General features: G+C 51.6%; 1 protein-coding gene across 12 annotated transcripts in view; it reads right to left on the bottom strand.

The window, feature by feature from the left end:
* DLGAP2 (DLG associated protein 2) overlaps window positions 1–26,103 on the bottom strand; it is a 783,073-nt gene that overhangs the window by 50,883 nt on the left and 706,087 nt on the right. For all 12 annotated transcript variants that reach the window (XM_042982841.1, XM_042982842.1, XM_042982836.1 and 9 more), the window contains 2 exons: window positions 16,977–17,124; window positions 6,717–6,936 (listed from right to left, as the gene is read on the bottom strand). In XM_042982841.1, the coding sequence (XP_042838775.1) occupies window positions 6,717–6,936; window positions 16,977–17,124 (368 nt within the window). The remainder of the gene's footprint in view (window positions 1–6,716; window positions 6,937–16,976; window positions 17,125–26,103) is intronic.

Here is a 26,103-nt window from a genome sequence, read left to right as displayed (position 1 = left end):
ATTCAAATGTTCACTCAGCAGAAAACAAAAAACAAAAAACAAAAAACAAACCCTCACAGAAGCACCTAGAATAGTGTTTGACTAAATGTCTGGCTCAGTCAAGGTGACACAGAAGGTTAACCGTCAGGTTAATTTTCCAACATTCCTCAGAACAACTACGCTTTCGTCCTCAACCACCAGCACAGAGCAAAACTCCACCGGGTGTGCACGACACAGCGGGAGGGCCGGAGTGGCCAGGACGGGCTGGAAGCAAGAAGCCTGATTCTCTTCGTACACGGCTGATGCTTCAAAGGGTAATTTTTTGAACTACGTTTTATTTTCAACCTAATAGTTAATACAAAGTGCATGTCAGGTTCGTTATAATTAGGGGTAAGAAACTTCCATTTAAATTCATTTTTACAAATGGGGCGCCTGGGTGGCTCAGTCAGTTAAGCGGCCGACTTCGGCACAGGTCATGATCTCACGGTCTGTGAGTTCGAGCCCCGCGTCGGGCTCTGTGCTGACAGCTCAGAGCCTGGAGCCTGCTTCGGATTCTGTGTCTCCCTCTCTCTCTCTCTGCCCCTCCCCCGTTCTCTCTCTATCTCAAAAATAATTAAAAAATTAAAGTGAGCAGTTCTAACTAACGCTGACATCAGTACTGTGATTCAGTCCATCCTTTCCTTTGCTTGGGTATTTTTTTTTTTCAAATTTTAATTTAAATTGCAGTTAGTTAACATATAGTTAACTAACCAAAGGATAATTTTTTTAAAAAAGGCTCATTCTCCAGAATCTAGGAATTCCTAATCAGAAACCATACCATTTTTGAGTAAGTCCAAAATTGTCACACTAAGTTTTTTTAAGTGTCTCTTGGAACCCATAAGCAAAGAAAGGAATTTGAAGTTACAAAAGTAACAAATGAATCATAATTTTTAAAGTGCGTTTTAAAGATAGCATATGTGAAATTATTAGGTCTGGATAATCATAAACTCAAAGGTATACATAGGACTTTCTGATCAGATTCTTCTCATTTCTAACATTAATTTATATCCTACATCATCGTACAGAAAGAAAACTAAATACTGACTTTTGGAGATGTGATTCAAAAGCATTGCATTGCTACAGTATTTTCTTTCCTGAGAGAGGAAAAGTATTTTCTTTTCAACGTTCTCAGGATGTTTTATGAATTTTATGTATTTTTATAACTTGTCTCAATATAATGCTTTTTAAACTAACATGTTATAAGGAATAAAAGCTATAATATCAATGTTTTTCAAATATATTTATGAGATGTTGTAAGTATATGAAATAGTGAATATAACCATAGCCTCAAGTTTTGGGCATCTAATATCTCTACATCTTTAAAAGGAAGTTCATTTTAAAAATGAATGAACGCTGGGATTTCTTGGTTTTAATAAATACTTTTTTGTTGGAACTTGTCTGATCAGGGAGTGGGGAGGAAGGAGTTTATGTGGCACCTAAACTGATTAGGAGAATGAATCACGGAAGGCCTCCTGGAAGCAAGGATTTCACAGTTGCATCTTAAGGCAGAGCTAGGAATTACATAGAGAAAGCCAGGGGAGCGAGTTCTGGGCTGGGCAGAGCGTGTGCAAAGCTCGGCAGTGAGAGGGTCTCAGGTGAGTGGGTACCAGCCGAGGTGACGGGGAGCTGTGGGGAGAGCCTGGGTCAGGTCACCCAGGGTCAGACGGCCCCACAGGGGATGGCCCTTCACTCGCTGCTAACAGGAAGCCGAGAGAGAGGGTGCCAGGTGGGTATGTTTGCGTCGGGCTATGATTTATATTGTATTTAACTCTGTTCTATTAATTTGGGGGGGCCGTATTTTTAGAAAGAAGATCGTAGGAGTGTGGAGTGTGGGGTGGGCACGGATGGGAAGTCCAAGAGGGGGGCCAGTTAGAAGGCCATGCAGAGGCCCAGGGAGCACGCCACGGGCGTGCAGCACAGAGGGGTCATGCGATGGAGCATGTGGCTATTCGCAGGGCACGCGAGGCAGCTTCCGTGGCCCCCACCGTGTGGTTGAATGACTCCCTGGCCCAGCTATCGGCTTACGCACGCAGGCACTTGCCTCCTTGTTCACCCCCGGGTACTCATTTTACGGGGTGTGAAGGGACCAGTTTGGCTGGCTTCCTTCCAAGAAGTTAAACAACTCTTAGAGTAACTAAGGTCGTCGTTGCTGTCGTGATGGCGGCACAGAATTTCCCGCGTGGATCTCTGACTCAACTGCCACGCACCTGTACCCTCCAACCTCCCCCCTCCCCGTTTTAGGCAAGGGATGAAGTGAATTGCAGACAGTCGTAAAGAAGAATCCTGGACCGTGAGTCTGGGGTCTGTGGGTCTAGTGTCAGTCCCACCATGACTCATCCCCTTGACAAGTTTGGACGGCACGACGGGGTCGCTCACACTGCTCTCCTTTGTGGGTGAGCGGATGGGTGCGTGTGTCTAAGAGGCGAGAAACACTCGAATCGCGGTGCTTTTGGAGGGAAGGGCACATTGCGTTCTTGGGGCTTGCCCGCCACCAGCCAGGTAAACTGAGGGCCCCCTCCTCTGTGTCCAGGTAACTGTCTGCACAGTTTCGCTCACTGGTCCTGAGGGTGGAGGCTGTCTTTCGCTCGTTGACCCGGAGGTTATATAGTCCAAGGAATCACAGGCAGTTAGAATCGCACAGACTATGTCCCAACATTTCCGTATCCAGGCGGCGTATCCTGACTTCTTCTGACGCGCAAGTCCACAGGCCAGGGGGAGCCGCCACGTAAGAGCTCTGCAGACACATCTGCTAACCTCCACGGATCTCAGCACCATGGCCAGACCCACAAAGGATGCGAACGTCCCAGTCTTCATCCCTTGTCCCCGAACCTCAGACGCCACACGTGGCAATGAGGTCAGAGACGTGGCTGTGGCAGGACGTCCGCTTCCAGGAGAGCATGGAGGAGAGCCCTCCACGTCACCTTGCCACAGGTCAGGGGATTCGCGACACTCCTGGCCGGGAGCCTCGACTGGATTTGGTTTCCGGTCAGCAGGAGGAGCTTGGATTTAGTACACGCCCAGCAGAGCAGTGGGCACCCCATGCTTCTGTGTGACTGAGAGGAAGATCTCCTGGCGTGGTTCCAGAGAAGACCCCCTCCATCCATCCGTCCATCCGTTCACGCATGCGCCCAGCCAATATTTACTATAATGATGTGGTAGTCCCGTTAGGGTGGTCTGGATGCCCACACCCCCAGATGTCCACATCTAATCTCTGGGACTATAACTACGTCACCTTACACGCCACCCTTGGGTCGTGTGGGGCCCGATGGCATCACAGGCCCTTACATGAGGGAGGCAAGGGTGCCAGAGTCCGAGAAGGAGACGCGGTGGGTGACGGAAATGGGCCGTGTGGCTGGGGGCGTATTAGGAAGGCGGTCAGACCCTAGAAGCCAGGACATCTTGGAAGCAGATTCTTACGTGCCCCCGAGGGACAGGTTATTATTGAAATATAAACAGGATAAAAATAAATTTATGGCTGTTTCCTCTGTTCATGCTTTGTATGGATTTTCCCTTTGTTTTAATGACTTCTAGAATCAGCTGTGACACTTGTTGAAAGAACTTTTGACCCAGAGAAAAATCATTATAATCTAATGTCATAGCATTTTCCTCCATAATATCAATGACACGCTCTCCCTAGAAAAGTTGGGTGAAATGCATATTTAGACAAGTAAATCTTTCTGATAAATCATTTCACCGACGAGAAAGAAACCATGTGTGAAATGAAAGTTAGATGTTTTGAAAACCACTCCGTTTAAGGACAGGACACTAATCGATAGGTGTATTCCTTATAATGAAAGACAGTGCAGGAGAAACATGGTCCACGCCTATCGGGGTCCCTGGACAGCACAGGAACGGACTCTGTTTCGGCTGAATCTCCACGTGCCTTTAAGGGCCGAGGGAGAAAACAGGTGACATCCAGTCACTCCAAGCCAGCCACCCATTCCTGGTGGCGCCCACCTGTCAGTGTTTAAAATAGAATGTCTGACACATATTTTCACATTCTTAACAAACCTTTCATGCACATATTTGGTACTTAATGGCTACTAGATGCATATTAAAATCACACGTTCATCCTTGTTCAAGGGGACGTAGCCTCATGACAGCAGCTTCCACTTTTCAAGCCGCAAAAAGAAACATATTTAAATACATATTTAAATACATCTGAGACTTCCAAATAATCACTGTGAATGATTTTGAAAATAGCTTGTTTTGGAATTATTTTCAAGAGAGTTTTAGAACCATAAAAGAAAATCAATTTGCCAAAATAATCTGTCTCTCTCCACACACACACACACACACACCTACCCATGTAACTACGAAATGTCAACGTTGCTCTACGATCTTCTAACTATTTTAATATAAAACGACAGATCACATTTTGCCTCGAAGATTCAAACACGAAGCTCTGAATCAGATCAGAAGCTTAGCGGGCGTTTACATCCTGTGTCGTTGGATGGTTTCCCCCCAAACTTCTGTATTTCTATGATGTTGCAGGTAGGGATTTTTCATTCATCTTATTAACCAGACAACTGCTGCACACCCTCCCAATTCTATCTGGGAAGTGAGATTATCAATATACGCAGTGTCAGGCACCTGGGTGGCTCAGTTGGTTGAGTGACCGACTTCGGCTCAGGTCATGATCTCATGGTCTGTGAGTTCGAGCCCCGCATGGGGCTCTGTGCTGACAGCTTGGAGCCTGGAGCCGGCTTCGGATTCTGTGTCTTCCTCTCTCTCTGCCCCTCCCCCACTCATGCTCTGTCTCTCTCTGTCTCAGAAATAAATAAACATAAAAAAAAAATTAAAAAAAAATGCAGTGCTTAGGGTAAAACCGGAAATGGTGGAATAGTGACCCCTTTTCCGTTTCTGCAGAATGAGATTCCCAGCAGGTCACCTGCTTCTCAGACCCTTCCCCAAGTCTGCACCCTGTCCCCTCTGGCCTGGAGGAGATCTGGGCTCAATAACTAGGCCAAGGTCTGGTAGAAACTCCGGAGGGAAGTATGTTTTGGGACTTATTTGGTGCGTACATTTTGGGAACACAACAACATGTTCGGGAAAATGACACAAATCAGAATTTTAGTGTGAGTTCTGCACTGGTTCTTGCGTGATCTCTATGAAAACTGTCTTATTTTTATTCTCGCATAACGACAAACACGATAAAGTCACTTTCTGCCAGGTAATTATCATTTCAAAGCATTTCTGAAGACCGTGAAAGGGCCTGTCACTTGCTTATACGAGACATTCAACAAATATTGGCGAGTAGATCAGTAAAGGTCTCCAAAAGTGTACTTTTTAAAAGGCAGTGTTTGTGAAGTTCATTACCTCCCTAAGTTCCTAATGTGGCCATTTCCCACAAAGGCCACGGTGTGGGGGGTGGTCCATGACCTCGCTGCAGGGTGTCATAGACTTCCTAAGATACAGGGCACCTAGGAGGAGGCCTGGAGGCTCAGCCCCACCACCCACAGGCCCCATCACAGTGGCACATCTGTGACAGATGTCACACGGGGCATGCCCACGGCCCTGCCCTACCCTCTCCACAGAGTTGTGCTTTGGGGACGCGGCACCCCACGGTGCTGTGCGCCTCTTCCGAACACCCCAAGGCTTCACGGTCAAGAAGTGTCACCAACCCTCCACTTGGGTGCCCCCTGCCACACAAGAAGATCACTGAGGACCCACACACACATGCCCTTTGATAAATTATTCACAGCTACTTCTGAAATCTGAGATTCGGCAAGTCGACAAGCCTGAGGTGCTCGAGGGCCGGCATCCTGAAACAAGGCTGGCGTCCAGGGTGTCCTTTCCCGTCTGCTGCTAGCCAACCACGTGCCGTCCTCTCCTGAGTGGCAGGACGGTGGGGATGCCCCTCCCTGAGCTGCCGCAGCCCTCCCTCCTCCTCACCCTGCTCCTCCTCACCACCAGGCCCCCACAGCTCTCTTCTCAGACTGTCCCCTCCCTGCTCCGACAGTGTTCAGATGACCTCGCTCCCCAACTCTGCCCGTTTCTGACTTTCTCCGCTTGGCCTTTATGTGGGGCTCGGCGAACGTTTATTGCTTGCTGTGTTTTATGGTTTCTCCAGGCCATGTATATTCATTATGTTACAGAAACAGTAACAGCGCAGGGAAATACTGGGCGCTGATATTTCGTGTAGGTGGTAAATTTTCAAAGGGGTGGATATGGTTTTCCATAAGAATGGAAGCAAACTGTGACACTGAAGGGGATGATTAGTGAATTTACATGAAGGAAGGATCTGCTCCAAGCAGTGAATCATGTTTATGGATCTGCCCACCAGGCGGCACTCGGCACTCAGACCGGAGGAGAAGGTGAGGGAGCCCCGGAGTCACTGCACGTCTGCTCGAGTTTTACTGCAATCTATTAAACCTTGGTATTTAAAGCACAGTCACTTTCTAAATGTCAGCCCTTAAACTTTTTTTCCTGCAGAAAACTTTATAGAAGTTATACCTGGTTATTTGCAAGAACTTTGATACCTAAGAGATTGCATTCTTAGAAAAAGAAAGGTTATCGACAAAAGAAGTGTTTCAAAAGACCGTTGCAAATAGGAAAATGGGACAAATGCAATTTGGGAAAGTTACCAAACGTTCGGAGAGTGTATCGCGTGTGCGGCGAAGGTGCGCCCGCTCCTCCCGGATGGAGACCGCACCCCTGCATGGTTCTCACCAGGAAGGCGGAAAGGGCGGCTTTACCTGCTGTGGACCTGACAGTTGGGGTGGTGTTGGAGGGCGTCATCACGGGAATACATTCGTCGTCCTGGGAGTAACCAGCTTGGATGGCTCGGAGGTAACTGTGGCTGCGCGTCCGGAAGCATCCGGGAAGGTCCAGGGCGTCCATGGCCTGGGATTCGACTTCACTGAAGACAGATTCACACACCGACTCGAACTGCCCGTTCATCTCTGCCTCGCTCATCTGGAACAAGAATGCACAGGTGATGGCGAGATGTGGCCAGGTCACGGGAGAAAAAGAAAGAACAAAACTCACCCTGACCTTGAGGTACTGTCTCTTCAGCAGAGTTAATTGGAAATTGGCCTTGGGGCTCCATTAAGCTGAGGGAAGGGCTTTTACTGGGTTATTTCTCACAAACACTAAGAAAAATGTCACTTCTGAGATGTTACTGAAATTCTGAGGGCCCCTGAGGGTGGCTGAAAGGGTGGCCTGCTGGAACCGTCCAGGACAGAAGACAGGACGCGGGTGGAGCTCGGCACCTGGGCGGTCAGTGAGCACACGCTGCTGGTCCCCCCTCCGTCCCGACCCCGGCGCCTCTGTCACCATTCCAGGCTGTCCATGGCCCAGCAACTCTAGGAGCTGAGCCTGCCTCTATGCATCATCATGGAAACCAAGCACACATCTGGCAGGAAGCTCATCTCCTTCTCCCCAGGGGAGCAGCAGGACCGCGGGTCCAGGAGAGAAAGACACGGCCAGCGGGCTGTCCATTGCTTCGTCACCAGCCTGTGCCATGTGCGTCCTGCCCGTGCTGCTGCTCGGCCTGGGATGTTAGGAGACTCACTTCCTTTGACAATTTAGCAGGTGAAGTAATAATTTTCACGCCTGCAATTTAATTTCCAGGTATAGAGTCACCCTGGGAACCTAAAAGGTCCAAATGTGTTAAGAAAACATCGAGGCTTTGGACAGGCGTGGGATTGCAGGTGCCGGGCACACAGGGGCACGCCCATCGGGTTGGCTAGAGGGACTTTGCATGGGGTCAGTGAGCGCTAGCAGGGGACACACTTTTCCTGCCATTCCTGGGTAGTGATCCTTGCACGTTTCCCAAGAGCCAAACCTACAGGCTTCATCTGGGTGCCCAGTGAAGGGAGGTGCGCAGGAGAGCCAGGATGAAGAGAACGGAGTGCAGAGCAGATGAGACGTTAGGAAAGAAAAGCTTAATGGCCTAGCCACTCGTTGGTGAGGACGGGAGGCTCACGGGTCCGCGGGCAGGGCTCTCGGGGTGGGTCACGTGTTAGGCTGAAAGGGACGTTGATAAATGAGCCCTCCCCGGCTACTCCTGTGTTGGGTACACCCCTCGGGGGAATCACGCGTGGGTGAGCACGTGTGCATGGGTGGGATGCTTGCTGGTGAAGTCCCCGTGCACCGGCCGGGGCTGGGAGGGGAGGCTCAGTGCACAGGGAGGTGGCGAGGGCTGAGGGGGCACCCCGTGGCCTCTGCTGTCCCTCCAGATCGGTACCCGGCCGTCCCTCCTGCCCTGGGCGTTGGGAGGGGCCCACGCCGCCCAGGACGTCTGCCCCACTTCTCAGGTGGCTTCTCCACACCCGGCACCCCCTGCTGTCACCGTCCTGCCTCCGTCCTGCACCTGCTGTGTCCGCCTCTCACACACCAATGTCCCAATGTGCTATCCCACTGCCCGGAAGGCCACCCACGACTTCCAGAACACCCTGCGTGATGCTCACAGATAAAGACACCAGCTCAGTACCTGTGCTCTGCCTGTTTGCAGGGTGAAAGCGGGCGAGAGAAGCTGATCTCCCTTCCGACAGGAAGGAAAACCTGCTTTCTTCCAGAATCTCTAACTGCAGACCTGGACGTGGCCCTGCATGGCACCACGTGGGGCTCCTGACATGCTGGGAAATGGCTCCCTTCACAGAGTGAGCGTAACCCTCTCTGGTTCTGGAGATGGAGGAGGAAAGTGTGTGTGTGTGTGTGTGTGTGTGTGTGTGTGTGTGTGTGTGCGCGCGCGCGTCAGGGGGGAGGAAGGCAGGCCGGCTGCCTGGCCCCCAGTGTGAGGAGGAGAATCTCTGGGTCGCATCGACAGAAAAGACCAGAGGAATGTTTCTGAAGTTGGAGAGGGGCAGACAAATCGGGGTCAGGACAAAGCACGACACTCCCATCATGACAGCCTCACGTTCCCAGTGACGAAGCTTGTGGGACACACACCTGCTGGGTTGAAACATGACATTTTCTGACTACACGTTTCTTACACTCTGTTTTCCCTTATGGGGAATTATATCAAGAAGCCTCAGATCATTTCATGCCATTTATGTCAAAGACCCGCATCAGACAGCCTGAAAAGGCCAAACTCTGAGTGATGGCGCCAGCGTCCCCAGCACCCTGGCCGCGGGGTTTCGCGGACCCCCTCCTGCAAACCCACTGCGGGCCAGGAGCTCTGTCCTTGAGGCAGGACACCATCACACCTGCTCGTGCATCTTAAAGGCTAAAATCTCAGCGAGGACCACTTGGCTAGTACTTCCAGCTACAGAAACACATCCGTGAGGTTCTAGAAATGAAGGTGACTCATTTCTCCCAAATAGAAGTAGTTGAGAAGGATCTCAAGACTTGGTCCAGAGAGGACCTGAAATGCTCTGTCCTCCGAGAGCTGATGCGTTCACCGAGCCTGAGGGGGACTGGGAAAAGTGGGGGTCGTTTTACGTTGGGACTCAAAGCACGGCTTGGTCCCCGGGAATCCCAGGAGGGTGCCAAGCCAGTGGGGTAAAAGCTATGGAAGACAATCAGTGTGGCCTGAGGCTTCCTCTGTCTCCCTTTGTGAACCGTGAACTCAGAACACAACCGGGCCTGCTTCTGGAAAATGTGGGCACGGAACAGCCAAAGCGGGGCAAGCTGGGAAAGTGGGGGTGACAGGGTGACTGTCCAGTCTGTGGCAGAGCCGGGGGTGGGCTCTGCAGACGTCATGACAGATGGCGAGCAGACACGGCCCCGCACGTGGCCGCCGTGGAAAACAGGGTGGCGGTTCTTCCAGAGATTAAACGTAGAACCGCTGTGGTCCGGTGAGGCCACTTCGGGATATTTACTCACAGGAACTGAAGGCAGGGACTGGGGAGGACATATACTTGTACACCCACACGCACATGGTGGACTGTTCTTGTGATGTGGACGGAGCGTGAGGGCACTTGCCGGGGGAAAGAAGCCAGTCATACAAGGAAAGACGCCGGGTGAGTCCGCTGGCTGGAGGTCCAGGGGACTCACGTCCACAGAGACACGGAGGTGGTGGCACCGGGGACACCGGCCAGTGTTTGGTAGGGACAGAGTCTGCATTCTGCCAGACGGAAGAGGTCTGGAGATGGACGGTGAGGGGCACTGTCCGAGCATGTGGCACCGCTGACCTGCACACTGAAACACGGTTAAGATGGAAAGTTCTGTTACAGATATTTTACCACAGTTTTTAAGAATTTCCTTTAAGAAGGAAGCCATCATAGTGCCAGAGAAGGTTTTTCAAGAGGAAGAGAGAAAAGGGGCCATAAGACAGTGGCATGGCTGAAAGATGTGGGGAAGGCAAGTGTGCCTCCTCAGCCAGGATGCAGAGGTCCCAGCGATCCCACCACACCGGACCCCAGCACCACCTGCAAGTTCTAGGGCACGCCGGACCCCAGCACCATCTGCCAGCTCAGGGACACGCCGGACCCCAGCACCATCTGCCAGCTCAGGGACAGGCCGGACCCCAGCACCACCTGCAAGTTCTAGGACAGGCCGGACCCCAGCACCACCTGCCAGCTCCAGGACCCTTCCACGGCCAGGATGCAGAGGTCCCAGCGTCCCTGCCATGCCATACCCCAGCACCACCTGCAAGTTCTAGGGCACGCCGGACCCCAGCACCATCTGCCAGCTCAGGGACACGCCGGACCCCAGCACCATCTGCCAGCTCAGGGACAGGCCGGACCCCAGCACCACCTGCAAGTTCTAGGACAGGCCGGACCCCAGCACCACCTGCCAGCTCCAGGACCCTTCCACGGCCAGGATGCAGAGGTCCCAGCGTCCCTGCCACGCCATACCCCAGCACCACCTGCAAGTTCTAGGACACGCCGGACCTCCAGCACCACCTGCCAGTTCTAGGGCACGCCGGACCTCCAGCACCACCTGTCTTTTCTAGGACACGCCGGACCCCAGCACCACCTGCAAGTTCTAGGACACGCCGGACCCCCAGCACCACCTGAAAGTTCTAGGACACGCCGGACCCCCAGCACCACCTGCCAGCTCTCGGATACACTGGACCCCCAGCACCACCTGTCTTTTCTAGGACACGCCGGACCCCAGCACCACCTGCAAGTTCTAGGACACGCCGGACCCCCAGCACCACCTGAAAGTTCTAGGACACGCCGGACCCCCAGCACCACCTGAAAGTTCTAGGACACGCCGGACCTCCAGCACCACCTGCCAGCTCTCGGATACACTGGACCCCCAGCACCACCTGTCTTTTCTAGGACACGCCGGACCCCAGCACCACCTGCAAGTTCTAGGACACGCCGGACCCCCAGCACCACCTGAAAGTTCTAGGACACGCCGGACCCCCAGCACCACCTGCCAGCTCTCGGATACACTGGACCCCCAGCACCACCTGTCTTTTCTAGGACACGCCGGACCCCAGCACCACCTGCAAGTTCTAGGACACGCCGGACCCCCAGCACCACCTGAAAGTTCTAGGACACGCCGGACCCCCAGCACCACCTGAAAGTTCTAGGACACGCCGGACCTCCAGCACCACCTGCCAGCTCTCGGATACACTGGACCCCCAGCACCACCTGTCTTTTCTAGGACACGCCGGACCCCAGCACCACCTGCAAGTTCTAGGACACGCCGGACCTCCAGCACCACCTGCCAGTTCTAGGGCACGCCGGACCTCCAGCACCACCTGTCTTTTCTAGGACACGCCGGACCCCAGCACCACCTGCAAGTTCTAGGACACGCCGGACCCCCAGCACCACCTGAAAGTTCTAGGACACGCCAGACCCCTAGCACCACCTGCAAGTTCTAGGACACGCCAGACCCCTAGCACCACCTGCTAGTTCCAAGAAACAGAATTACCCTGATGGTGGATGCACTGAAACAAAGCAAATGTGCAGCCTGAGCAGTGATGAGCTCAGGAGGCATCAGAGCCGCCCCGAAGGTGAGAACAGCCGGGGGTGGGGGGAGAGTGTGGCAGGTCCCCGCTGGCTGGAGGCTGTGATTTCACTCCCGCTGAGGTGCCCTTCCTGCACCGCAGCTCGGCTGTGCCTCCCCACGTGTGCCTTCCATCTGCAGTGAGGGGCCAGGGGGAGGTCTGGGGACCCACTTCACAGCCTGAGGATGAGTAGGGATGTGTCCTTGCAGCTTGCTTGGAGGGGGCTGGGACTCATAAGGAGCGCCCGACCCCAGGAGTGCCAGCATGTGTGGGCAGCGGGCATCTGCGTGGCTTTGTGACACCTCCAGGTGGGACACAGGCCTTCCACATGGGGTGTGGGAAGATGACAAGGTGACACAGGAAAGGAGGCTGCTCGGTGTGGTGGGGATGGAGGGGATGGGAGGGTGGCACAGAGCACGGGGTTGGGGTGCCGTCTGCTCGTCTCCATGGGTGGCCGTGGGACATGCCAGGTGTAGACACGAACCCCTGGTCTTCCCTGGCTGTCAGACAGGTGACTGCTGCGAGACCCAGGGCCTCCCTCGCTGCTGTGTGTCCCCAAGTCTCTGCGCAGCCGGGAAGCAGCTCGGTTCATGTGGCTGGGCACTGCGTGTGCCAGGAAACCACAAGGTCATGCCCTGCTGGGTGGCCCTGGGTGACAGTCGCTGGCAGAGCCCATCACACTGATGGGGACCACACCGCCAGCATACTATTGTTTACCAGATGGTGGAGGACTAGGTGGTCTTCAAGCCTATCACTCCCCGTGCGTTTCTGGGAAATGGAGAACGTGGTCATTCTTCCGGGTAAGGTCTAGACCCAGCCGGACAGACATTACATGCGGTGGGGGTACAACCAACAAGCCCACTGTGTTCTCTGAAACCACAGGGACGTCGTGCTGAGAATAAGAACAGCACTGGGGTCCCCTGTCCGATGGGCTGACAAACTGGTGAACCCCAGGGAGATAAGGAAAGGCCAGGGAAGGGTCGGCGCCGATGGGACGGCCCAGGCACACAGCGCGTCTGCACCCAGGTGGCCTGTGTCATGCCGACACCTCCCAAAACGCAACCTGTCAATGTGCGTTTCTAGCGTTTTCGGTGAGATCCCTCCAGGTGAGAACTCTCATGGTTAAAAACAAATTCCATCCCTCAAGCTGGTCACTGGGCAGGTGTAACCGCACGTGCACTATTACCGTCCCGGACGCTCACCGCCGGCAACCCCAGGGCATCATCCCAGACCCTCCAAATGCCTACGCGGACTCTTCCCGGTTCGTGAGCTCAGAGAAGCCGGACCTGAGCTCAGAGACTCAAGCTCAACTCACAGCATGGCTCAGAGATAAGCAAGTCTCACAGAGGCTCAGTTAGACTTTTAATTTCATGTTTGTTGCTCGAGAGACGTTGGGTATTAAAGATGATGGGTGAACTTCTGCAGCTTAGCAACCAAGCCAAGTGTCTCAGGGACACGAGGGGTTCACCAGAGGCAGCACCCCAAAGGCATCGTCCTCGGTTACTGGGAACGGCCTCTTCCTCCCTGACTTGGAATGCACTGGCCAGGGTCGGACACACAATGACTACAGATCGGTTCCCACGTGTGAAACGGGCCCACCCACCACCAGGGTGCCGGGAGTATCTTAAGGAACTATATGCTTTTTTCAGAATTAAAACTGGAGCGCAAGTTAAAGTCCTATCCTAGAACTCAGCGGTCGGAATCAAAGTCATCAGAGTCTGTAAAACAACCAACTGGTCTTCTATTGCTATTATTTACAACGACGAATCTTTTCAGATACAGAAAGGTGTGAGAGTGTTTTTTTTTTTTTTACCAACGTATTTTTGGAAATCCCAGCTTGGGTTCACCAAAAACACACATACTTGAGGGTAGTACATGGCTTATGTGTCTGGAAAATAATGATGAGGAGCCCCAGGGAAACTGGCCAGTTTCACAGGAATGTCTGAAGAGGTATGGTGTGCGTTCAACTGGAATCTGTTTGTTGAGAGCAAGTGAAAACAGAGAGAAAGCGGAATCAGACCCATAAACATGGAGAACAAACATGGTTGCTGGGGATGGGGGATGAGGAGGGGGGCTGGGCAAAATGGCTGAAGGGGTGGCAGATGCAGGCTTCTGATGGAGCAAATGAGTCACAGGAATAACAGGCATGGTGGGGCGGAGGTCATTACATTGTACCAGCAACGTAACAGGACAGATGGTGAGCTCCGCACAGTGTGTAAGAGTCAAATCACTATGTGTAGCCTGAATCTAAGGTAACGTCCTGTTGGCTGCACTCCAGAAAGAAAGAAAGGGAGGAAGGAAGGAAGGAAGGAAGGAAGGAAAGAAGAGAAAGGAAAGAAGGAAGGAAGGAAGGAAGGAAGGAAGGAAGGAAGGAAGGAAGGAAAGAAGAGAAAGGAAGGAAGGAAGGAAGGAAAGGAGGAAGGAAGGAAAGGAGGAAGGAGGGAAGGAAGGAAGGAAGGAAGGAAAAGAAAGAAAGGAAGGAAGGAAGGAAAGAAGGAAGGAAGGAAGGAGGAAGGAAGGAAGGAAGGGAGGAAGGAAAGGAGGAAGGAAGGAAAGGAGGAAGGAGGGAAGGAAGGAAGGAAGGAAGGAAGGAAGGAAAAGAAAGGAAGGAAGGAAGGAACGAAGGAAGGAAGGAAGAGGAAGGAAGGAAGGAAGGAAAGAAGGAAGGAAAGAAGGAAGGAAAGAAGAGAAAGGAAGGAAGGAATGAAGGAAGGAAGGAAGGAAAAGGAAGGAAGGAAGGAAGGAAAAGGAAGGAAGGAAGGAAGGAAGGAAGGAAAGAAGGAAGGAAGGAGGAAGGAAGGAGGAAGGAAAGAAGGGAGGAAGGAAGAGAAAGGAAGGAAGGAAGGAATGAAGGAAGGAAGGAAGGAAAAGAAAGGAAGGAAGGAAGGAAGGAAGGAAGGAAGGAAGGAAGGAAGGAAAAAAAAGGAAGGAAGGAAGGAAGGAAGGAAGGAAGGAAGGAAGGAAAAGAAAGGAAGGAAGGAGGGAAGGAAGGAAGGAAGGAAGGAGGAAGGAAGGGAGGAAGGAAAAGAAAGGAAGGAAGGAAGGAAGGAAGGAAGGAAGGAAGGAAGGAAGGGGAAGGAAGGAAGGAAGGAAGGAAGGAAGGAAGGAAGGAAGGAAGGAAAGGAAGGAAGGAAGGAAGGAAGGAAGGAAGGAAGGAAGGGGAAGGAAGGAAGGAAGGAAGGAAGGGGAAGGAAGGAAGGAAGGAAGGAAGGAAGGAAGGAAGGAAGGAAAAGAAAGGAAGGAAGGAAGGAAGGAAGGAGGAAGGAAGGAAGGAAGGAAGGAAGGAAGGAAGGAAGGGAGGGAGGAAGGAAAGGAGGAAGGAAGGAAAGGAGGAAGGAGGGAAGGAAGGAAGGAAAGAAGGAAAAGGAAGGAAGGAAGGAAGGAAGGAAGGAAGGAAGGAAGGAAGGAGGGAGGGAGGGAGGAAGGAGGAAAGAGAAAGACAAAGCGTCTGCAGTGCAAACCTGGCCCTGCTGCAAACCTCGTGGGTCGTGTGTGACTCTGAGGCCCTACTTTGGCGACGCGGCTGCTGGAGGCGGAAAGGCCGCTGGCCTCTCAGGATAGGTGTGCGGGCGTGGGGAAGGGTGCCTCTGGGCACAGCCGCTCTCTTTAGCTACCACCTCCTGCCGTCACCTTGGGCTTTACTCTGAAACGGGGTGTGTCCCCAATCAAGTCGGTAATTACGGTAGTCTAGTTGCTGTCCGTCTGCTGTCGTTACTGCTGTTCTCATTATTATTAGCAGGGGCATTTGAGTTGGGACCATGGCGTGACCCTCTGTCCCGGTTCGCCCAGGGTCGGGGTCCGGGGCTAAGGCCGGCACGGCCCCGGTGTACAGGCTCAGGAACGGTCCTTTCCTTGTCATGGGGGGACAAAGGGTCACTGGCATTCTCTCTGCGGCGGATGGAGACCTCATCCTGTGTTTGAGGAGGAATCGCGTCTGAGCTGATTAACGAGTAAGGTCTTTCTTTCTTCGGTTGCGGGACAGGAAAAACCCGGACAGGGTAGGAGAAGAGGTCCGGAGCACGGCTTTCTGACGAGACAACAAACGGCAAGATGAGCAGGCTCTTGCTCTACGAGGCAGCGACAGCCTGGGCAAGAGAGTCTCCGGCTCGCTCGAGCCCCCGGCAAGCTGCCGGAAGCCCGCGGCACGATCCGTGAGCAGGAGGGACCGCGTACTTACGGCCACTGCTACCATGATCCTGCGGTGGCACTGAGGACTCAGCACGTGCCCCTGTCTGCGCAGCGATGCCCGGCACCCTCCAGCCACCGCCCCGCGCACGCTGTGCGAGCTGGACTGCCTCTCCCTACCACCCTGGGTGGCCGCCTTACTCTCCGCACCGACGGGAAAGAAGTTCGCGATGGTTGAGGGACTGCACAGGCTACGGGTGTCAGAGGCAGCGGGCCGCCCTCTCGGCGCCCGCCCTGCAGTGAGCGGAAGGAGGTACGTGGTGGAGCCCTGAAAACCTCCGGCACCGCTCTTAACGGCAGCCGAAACCAGTAAGCAACCTGTTTAGTCAAAAACTTAGAGATGCAATTCCTAGCGATTCTCCGGCATACGGCTCATCTTGCTCTGGCGCGTTCTTCACACAGCTCAGAGCAGGGCGGGAACGCCTGTGGGGTCCCCGACTCGCCGGCGGCCACACCCGCCGTTCACCCGGGGCCACGGATCCCACCGGGGCCGCGTGTGAAGCCGGGCATGGTCCTCTGAGCCCGACAGACACGACTCTGGGGGCACCAAGCACCACCCACCACTTTCACCTCTTCTTACTGGACCCCCAGCGTCCGCGGTGGAGGCCAGCACAGACAGCCTGACTGTCACGGCCCTGCCCCGCCCGTGTCAGCGGGGAAGCCGCCTGGGGAGAGGACAGTCTGAGCTGAGGCAGCCGAGGCGCCACCCCTTACCCAGAGGAGGCCGGCGTAGGGGGCGTGGAGAACCGAGTCTCACAGGGTCCCTGCGTCTGCAGCCAGACGATGCCAGGCAGGAACGTCACCTGCGTTCGCTGCCTTCCTCGGACACGGGCGGGGCCGCCGTCCCCCGAGCAGGTGACTGCCGTGAGGACGTGGCTTCAGAGACCGGACCCGAGGGAGAGGGGACGGAGAGGTTCCCAACCTGGCTCACACAGCTGGCCTGACTCAGGGTGCTGACGGCTCTCATGTAGCTCTGGTTCCGGGAGCGGAATTTCGGGGAGTTGTACTTGGCAGAGGGGTCCAGGCTGTGGGCAGCAGACACGTCCCTTGCGGCTTGCAGGTAGCTCTGGCTAAAAGAGAAAAAGAAATGAAGAGAAAGGCGTTCCGTGAGCATGCACCGAAGGGGGAGAGCAGGTGAGGGGCGTTCCAGCCGCCACCGAGCGGCTGTTAGAAAATTTCCAGCCACGTGTTTGTCTTTTGAAGGACAGCTTGGTCTTGGGCGAATACCCGCAGGTTCAGCTACAGAAGTAATGGCGGGGAGGGAGTGGTGTTATTTACAAAGCTTCTTGGAAAGCTGGCTTTTTATGGCCAGGTAGGGAAGTCCGGATCGTTCCACACAAACGAAACAGGGCGCTGGAAAGCACTGGAACCGTTCACACAGCACAACAGCGGACCTGGCTCCTGAATTTAAGCCCAAACCCTGAGAGTCTCATAAAAATCATGTTAGCTTCTGGCAACTTTACGCATTCGGAAAAATAAAGTTAAAAAAGAGGCCAGCCTTCCGTTTTCGCTTGTGCAACGTCGTCCAGACTCTGGGATGGGAGGACAGAAAGAGCAGACTAAGAAGTCAACTGCGTCTCATTATCCTAACGGTCATCTTCCTCCAAATGCTCCTAAAAATCAGTGTTCTCTGATCCCCTTTCTTGCTATTTTCTAAAATGTTAAAAGTATGGGAAGACCGTGAGGGCGTCTGGCAGATGGAAAGGTCGGCTTAGCTTAAACTCCTGGCCAACTGAATTCCCTTTCTTTCAAGTTCTGTTGACAATCTTTCCATAATAAAAACTCAATTTATCTGAGCAAACACTGGAGTAGTAAGAAGGGAATTAGCCGTTCTTCTTTCCTGTGCTGGGTCACACCGGGACACTCAACAGGGCCAGCACACCTGTCTGCATGTAAACATGTACCCAAATACTGGATTGCCAGAGTCTGGCTCCGTGGCCGGTTAAAGTAAGCGCCTTGCCGTTCAGAGCAAATTCCAGACGCAATTTGTTTTCTCTGTGATTTACTTCTTTCTTTGAAAATGGGACAGCAGACAAGGGCTTGGGCTCTGTGACACGTGCAGATTAAACAAAGCCCATTTATTACAGATTTGAAGTCGTTATTTCTGCTAAAATCAATAACGCTCATTTATATATAAATAGAATACAATTTATATTACGAATTATTATTATGGTGATTTTTGCTTCAAAACCAGGTGTGTAACATTCCAGCTCCCTTCGCTCAAAACAAAACAAAGACAGAGAAGGAAACTGGCATAAGGCAGGTCTGGTGTGGGCACATGACGGGGACAGCGGCTCCGCCTGGACGCCTCGTGTGACCCCCCTGCTTCAGCCTGGGGATCCACACCCACACCAGGGCGGGCGCCGGGCCTGACCACCAGGAAGACGGGTGAGCAAACCCCCACGTGTGGCCACCCGCTGTGGATGTGGCAGGGAAGTGGCCAGAGTCCGTGGGAGCGGCAAAAAGCCAACAGACGGCAGCCAGGACTGTGTGGGGGCGAGAGGGCCGGGCCCCCTCATCAGTGTTTGTGTGTGCATGCTGTCCCTCGTCCTGTGTGCACGTGTGGGCACAGCCTCTGCGCAAACCCCTGACTTAGGCTCCTGGCCTCACTTCTGACTCCGCAAAAATGCAAGCGTTCTGCATTTCTCCCTCCTTCTGTTTCCTTGACATGGCTCATTTCACACCTTGCATTTCTGCCGGTTGGTACTGATTTCGCACTTTCTTCCTACAGACTAGCTCTCCCCTGTGACTGACACGACCACCTCGCGTGGTGACATGCTCGGGTCTCAGAGCCCCTAAAGAACGATTGGTGTCTGTCTCTGAATCGGCGCTTTTAGCCCATGCCGGGCGCCGTGAGTGAACACGTGTCCTCGGAATGAGAGCAGATGACCCTTTTGGTGGCTTTTGGATGGCACTCACACATGATTTGGTATATGTTGCGATTCTATGTTTCAAACACGTTTTCTAACTCCCGTGACCTCTCTCTTCCCAAACCGGGCATGCCACTTAGAGAAAAGTTGCCATTGTAGAACGCTGAACACATTCTTTTTTTTTCTTTTGAACAGTGACTCACAATTGTTAACACTGGCTGCATGCTCTTGTGCTGTGATCGTTCCACATTGTAAAAACGGGACACGGCGTGGCTGGAGTAGGCTCACACAGAGCGCATGGCCCAGCCAGACTCTGTGCATGCATCTGGCTGCAGAATTCATGCCTTCAGCCCCAAGATCACAGCTACGGAGTCATAGAAGCAGACAGCCCCCAAAGCATGGTCCTCCATTACTGGAGGACCAACTTCAGCCTCATTAGGCTTAACAGAATATTTTTATTTTTTTTTAAATTTTTTTAACGTTTATTTATTTTTGAGACAGAGAGAGACAGAGCATGAACGGGGGAGGGTCAGAGAGAGAGGGAGACACAGAATCTGAAACAGGCTCCAGGCTCTGAGCTGTCAGCACAGAGCCCGACGCGGGGCTCGAACTCACGGACCGTGAGATCGTGACCTGAGCCGAAGTTGGATGCTTAACCGACTGAGCCACCCAGGTGCCCCAATAGAATATTTTTAATTTTTTTCATGTTTATTTATTTTTCACAGAGGGAGAGAGAGAGAGCCAGAGAAAGAGCGTGAGCGGGGGAGGGGCAGAGGGAGAGGGAGACACAGAATCCGAAGCAGGCTCCAGGCTCCGGGCTGTCGGCACAGAGCCTGACGTGGGGCTCAAACCCACGAACCGTGAGGTCATGACCTGAACAGAAGTCGGATGCTTATCTGACTGAGCCACTGAGGCGCCCCTTGAATTTTGTTTTTATTGTAATGGTTTAGCATTTTATGATACAGTGTCCCGAGGACCAGCTGTCTTTGTAAATCACAGACCTGGAGGCTGAAAAGCAGGAAGCAAGACTAAGAGGCACAATTGGGGTTAGAAGCCAGCATCATGTGTCTTCTGCACAGGACATACCAAGATCCCCGGGAACCCTGACCCCAGGACACTCCCGTTCCTCCCTAGAAACCATCCTCGGGAATCCTATAGCATTTTGAAACCCCCTCAAAGCCCCTTGGTTACTTCCTCAAATCGACACTTTCTACCTTGGGATGCTCGTTGTCAGGGGTAGAGGTTATTTTCACGCATAGGTTGGCAGCAGCTGAGGAAATGTTAAAAGGAAACTACAAAAAGTTTTCCAGAATAACATGAAGGTATTTTTTCCAGTTCTTTCCCTTCCAAACTACACCCACACTGGACAGTCTTGTGTGCACAGGCACCAGGGAGGCCCGTGTTGGAAGGCCGCGAGAGGGACGGTGACCACACAGCGGGGAGGAGGCTTCTAGAATTCCCACGTCTCCCTTCCTGCCCGCGGCCATTCTGGGCCCATGGGCTGCATCCCAGGCTGACAAGCCTCTTCTGCGACCTCAGATGCTTGTAACACAGGCTCACAGAACGAAATACATGCTAACCAGGCCTCTGCTTTCAGCTGCGTAGATCCATATAAACAGACTCGAAAATGTAGACAAAACACCCCTTTATGTTGGTCTCCTTAGGAAAGTGGTGAAGGCTGATTCAGAGTGCGTGAGGGAGAAATAGAAGGAAGCCATTTTATCCACCCTGAACGTGTCCGTTCCACACGCAGAGGGCATCGCTCCACACTATGAAGAGCTGCGTGGTGCTTCTGTGGTCATGCATTCATTCTCCTGCTTGGGGCACAGTGTCCGCTGATTATTCGTCCGAGGGGCAGAAAGGTGGAACAGGCGTGAGCCCCAAGGCCGGAGGGTGACGCGGAGCAAGGTCACCGGTCACCACAGGGGAGCAGGGATGGAGAGGAAGGGCCACCTGGGCGTCAGGGAGCCAGCGAGGCCGAGGCGAGGAGACCAGGCTGTGGGGGCGGCTCTCAGCGCAATCAGGGGTCACAGAGGCCACCGGGGAAATGACTTCAGTGGATTTGGGGCAGAAACTGACCGCAGCAAAGACAAGAAAGTGATAGTGTAAGTGACCATTTCAAACAATTTGTTGCATTTGTCCATGCGGAGGACAGCGCCGGGGTCATCTGAGAAAAGTCGTGAGTTCTGGGGGGACGTGTCCATGTGTTTTTGGGAAGTGAGAAGATGCTGTGGGAAGGACACTTGGGCGGGGGAGGCAAGAGAGGCCCCTGTGTGAACACAGCTCTGCCTGGGAGCTGGGTCCGGGGCGGGGGGCGGGGGGCGGGGGGCAGGGATGGAAGCTGGCCTGTGTTCCCTTTGCTCAACCCCTGCTCCCGCGTCCCCAGAGACGGGCTCCTGTGTCCCCTCAGACGGGCTCCCACATCCCCAGAGATGCTCCCATGTCCCCAAAGACGGGCTCCCAAGTCCCGGGAGACGGGCTCCCGCGTCCCCTCAGACGGGCTTCCCTCAGAGTCCTGTCCCCAAGGAGGACAGGCCCCCGTGTCCCTGCGGACGGTCCCTGCTCAGGGAGCGTCTACCAGGTGAGGATCAGGACTTAACGCACAGCGTTCACTGAACAGTGGGGATGTTCTCCACAGTAGGCTGAGAGTGGGGCCTTCACCTGGCGAGCGCTTGGTTAACAGACGTCGCATTGAATCTGTCCCTCAGGAGGCCTGGACGCGGCCAGGGGGGCCCAGAGTGGCGGCTCTGCATTGTCTTCCAGGGAGTCTGGTGAGGGTGTCTCCTGGGGGCGGGGGCAGCTGATAGGGGAGGGGCTGCCCGGATGGGACCCCATTTTTCCATGTGAGATTCTGCCTCAAGTGAACATTTCAACTGTTTGAACAGTTCCGACAAGAAGAAAAAGATTTTTTTCCCTCTAAAATGGAAATCGTAGAACAGAAGTAGAAATACCCACTACGTTTTTATTAGTGGAAGCAGAGTCGATACGCAGCAAGATGCACGGGTCTCAAATACAACCTGGGCAAGTTCTGCCTGCCCTCTGTAAGCCACACCCTCCCTGGGATCTTGTGTCCCCACCCCTCCTCGTTTAAGCCCCTGTAGCGGCCCTGAAGCGCTATCTACCAAAGCTGTACTTCTCATTCCCGCGGTGACCATTTGTGTATCTTCTCTTGCGACGGGACTTTTCAGCTCTTCTAGTTTAAAAATTGGGTTACTTGGTTCACGTTTTTGTTTTGTGGGGCTCTTCCTACATCGGGCATTCAGCGCCCTTGTCAGACACGAATGCCAGATGTTTTCCTTCACTCTGGGGCTGGCCTTGTCCAGTTTCTCACCGGTGTCTTCGGACGAGCACAGGTCTCACACGTGCCGGTGAGATCCACTCTCTGGCCACACCGATGTAATCTCTTCGAGCGGTTCTTAACCGAGGGAGTTTCCCCCTCCCGTGGGACAAGGTCTGGGGAAAGTTTGGGTCACCACCACTCGGGGGAGGGGCATGTAACGGCAGCAGCCAGAGATGAGGTTGCACGTCCAGCAGGTGCACAGAAGGCTCCCGAGGAAAGAGTCGTCTGGCCCCAAATATCAGTAGTGCTGTGGCCAAGAAACCCTGTTCTACTCTTGCTCCAAATCACACTGTCTTCCAACCAACAACAGCCTCAGCCGCACGTCCCTCAAGTGCACACTGCACAGTCACCACAGTAGACTATACTTGGGGCCACGAAACAACGTGAATTCACACTTAGCCCGATGGAGACGCCAAAATAATTTCGGACGTGTGTGTGGTAGCTAAGAGGGACCAGCAATGAGCCCAGGGAGCGCCTGCCTCTTGGCTTCCAAACACCATTCCCTACAAGGGGAGGGGGTCCTTGAAGAGGTGCGGTGTTCTGCGTCTGGACCGGGACAAAAAGCCAAGAACATGAGTTGCCCAGTTTTGTTCTTTGTCAACATTGTTTGGCTCTTCCAACCTTGTTTGCATTTTGATGTATATTTGAGAATTTTCCTGTCAGTTTGTCCAGGAGCAGCGTTTGTGGTTTCTGGGGTAGAGATTCGATGACGCTGTTGAGATATTTAAAACCCTTTTACAAATAACAAGTGTTGGCGAGGATGTAGAAAAAAGGAAGACCTTATACATTGCTGGTGGGGACATAAGCTGGTGTGGCTGCTCTGGAAAACAGCATGGAGGCTCCTCAGAAAACCAAAATGCAACTACCATAAGATCCCATAATTCCACTACTGGGTATTTACCCAAAGAAACTGAAAACACGAATTTCAGGAATACATGCACCTCTGTGTTTACTGCAGTATTATTTACAATAGCCAAGACAAGGAAGCGACCTAATTGTCCGTCAATAGATGACCAGATAAAGAAGATCTCTCTCTCTCTCTCCCTCTCTCTCTCTCTCTCTCTCTCTCTCTCTCTCTCTCTCTCTCTCATACACACACACACACACACACACACACACACACACACACACACGAATATTACACAGCCATGAAAAAGTAGGAAATCTTGCCACTTAGACAACAGGACTAGGATATTACATTAAATGAAATAAGGCAGATAGAGAAAGACAACTAGCACATGATTTCCTGCATATGTGGAATCTCAATAAAAAACAAATAAACAAACAAAAAAACAGAAATAGACTGTTACACACAGAGAACAGCTGCTTGTTGCCAGAGAGGAGGGTGGCAGGTGAATGAGCAAAATAGGTGAAGAAGATTGCCAAGTACAAACTCTCCAAAACCCCACAAATTTTACATTTCCAATTGTTCATTGAGAAATATGGTTGATTTTTACATTATTTGGCTACTGACCCGGCCTTGGTAAATGCCAATATTTGTTGTAGTATTTGTTTTGTATTTTCCTTAGGTTTTTTGTGTGAACGGTCTTGTCATCTGAGAATAAACAGAATGAAGTTCTTTTTTAGTCTCGATTTTGTTTGTCTTGCTTGCCTTATTACTGGCTATCCTCCACTCTAATGTTAAGGACAAATGGTGAGGGTTGATGCCCTATCTTTTACCCAATCTTAGATAATTTTAATATGTATATTGGCTCTCCACCCAACTGGAGGTTTCCCTTTTATTCCGGAGTTGCTGAGATTTTTATTTTTTTCCTCATGTCTTGGTTTCTTCTTTACTTACTAATATGGTAGATCCCTTCATTGATTTTTAGAGAGAGATTAAGCTAACCATGCATTCCTGGAATAAACCCTATTTGGTCATGAAGAAACTGCACTTGGTTCTCTTTATATATTATTGGATTTGGAATGTTAATATTTTGTTATTTTAAAACAATACATTGCTCAGTAAGTGCCTTTTTTGGGTAACACTTTTGGTATCAGAGTGAAGCAGCCTCCATAAAATAAGTTGAGAAGTATCATATTCCTTCACTCTCCAGTTAATAAGTTTTTACATGATTTGTGTTATTATTTCCTTTAGGATTTAATGGAAATTTACCAGTGAAACTATTGTGGCCAAAAATTTTCTTTGTGGGAATGTTTTTAATAGTGAATTAAATCTTTGAAATACATCGTAGAGCTATATGGATTTTCTATTTCTTCTTCCGTGGATTTTTCTATTCATATTTCTTTCTGTGAAAAACTATGTTTTTGAAGGAATTAGTCCAATTCATATAAGCTGTAGAATTTATTGGCATAAATTTGTTCACAGTTTCTCCTTATTTCCTTTTTTTTAATGTTTATTTATTTTGAGAGAGAGAGAGAGAGAGAGAGAGAGAGAGAGAGAGAGAGACAGAGCATGAGCAAGGGAGGGGCAGAGAGAAAGAGAGGGAGACACAGAATTTGAAGCAGGCTCCAGGCTCTGAGCTGTCAGCACAGAGCTCAACGTGGGGCTTGAACCCACTAATCATGAGATCATGACCCGAGCCAAAGTCAGATGCTTAACCGACTTAGCCATCCAGGCACCTCTGCCCCTTATTTTCCTTTTCATCTCTGTTGGATCTACAATAATTCCCTTTTATGTTCCTAATATTTATAATATGTGTTTTCTTCCTCTCCCCACTCCCCCTTTTTCAGGTGGTCAGTCTTGCTAGGGGTTTATCAACTTTTCAAATTACCAAAACTTTTTCCTTCTGCATTCTCAATCTGCCCTTGAGCAGTGAACTTCTCACTCTTCTGTTCCTGAAATGTCAGTTGGTTCTTTCCACAATCTGTTCACTCATCAAGACCATCTTTTCCTTTAAGACCTAGAACCTTATAATAGTTGTGTTTATATTACATAGAAGACCTTATCATAGCTGCTTTAAAGTTCTTCTTGGCTAAGCCCAACATCTGGGTCATCTCAGGTGTTCGTTTTTTTTCTTGTTAGCGAGTATCACTTTGCTACAACTTTGCATGTTTTTTTTTTCCTCTTCTTTTTTCTTAGGTATAATGGACATTGTTGATAGAGACTCTGGATCCTGTTATCTTCCTCTGAAGAGTATGGATTTTTGTTCTGGTGGATCCTCCTGAGCTGGTGGGTGTGTGGTTAGACACATTCACAGGATGTGTCTGCAGAAAGCTCCAAGTATTTGCTGAGTTCAATGTTCACCGTGTTCAGGTCTCTTGCTATTTTTGAGACACCGTGATTTGCTGGGCTTCAGTCCCTAACTTTTAATTACCTTCAGTGCCAGCAGCTGAAAACTAAACTCAGTTTAGGGGTTACCAGTGTTTATGCAGATTTGGGGGTTCCCTCACTATGGCTCCTTTGCTTCTGTGTTGTCCCTTTGCATCCCCCAACCCGTACCTCCTTCCACTCTGGAAGTTCCAAATCCTGTTCCTCAACATCCAAAGTTATGACTGAAGCCCTTTGCTTAAATCCTTACCACCTCATGCCATGAGGACTAGATTCATATATGTGTGGACTTCACTGAACGTGCTCCTTTGGCAGTGTTTGAATACTATCCACTTCCTGCTCGCTGTTGTTTGCGGTCCTGTCCTGTTGTTTTTAGTATACATGTTTATATATATTGCATATAAAACAGATAGATACAGCTGGTCCTTGAACAATGCAGGTTCAGGGAACCTAATTGAGAATCCATGTTTTGACCCACCCCAGCCTCTACTAATAACTTAATGTTGACCGGAAGAAAGACTTACCGATAACATAAACAGTTGATCAACACATATGTTATATATTAGATGTATTATATACCATATTCTTACAATAAGATAAGCTGGAG

This window comes from Panthera tigris, chromosome B1 (assembly GCF_018350195.1).
Source record: "Panthera tigris isolate Pti1 chromosome B1, P.tigris_Pti1_mat1.1, whole genome shotgun sequence".
Classification (NCBI taxonomy): Eukaryota; Metazoa; Chordata; class Mammalia; order Carnivora; family Felidae; genus Panthera; species Panthera tigris.
This window is presented reverse-complemented; position numbering and strand designations above follow the sequence as displayed.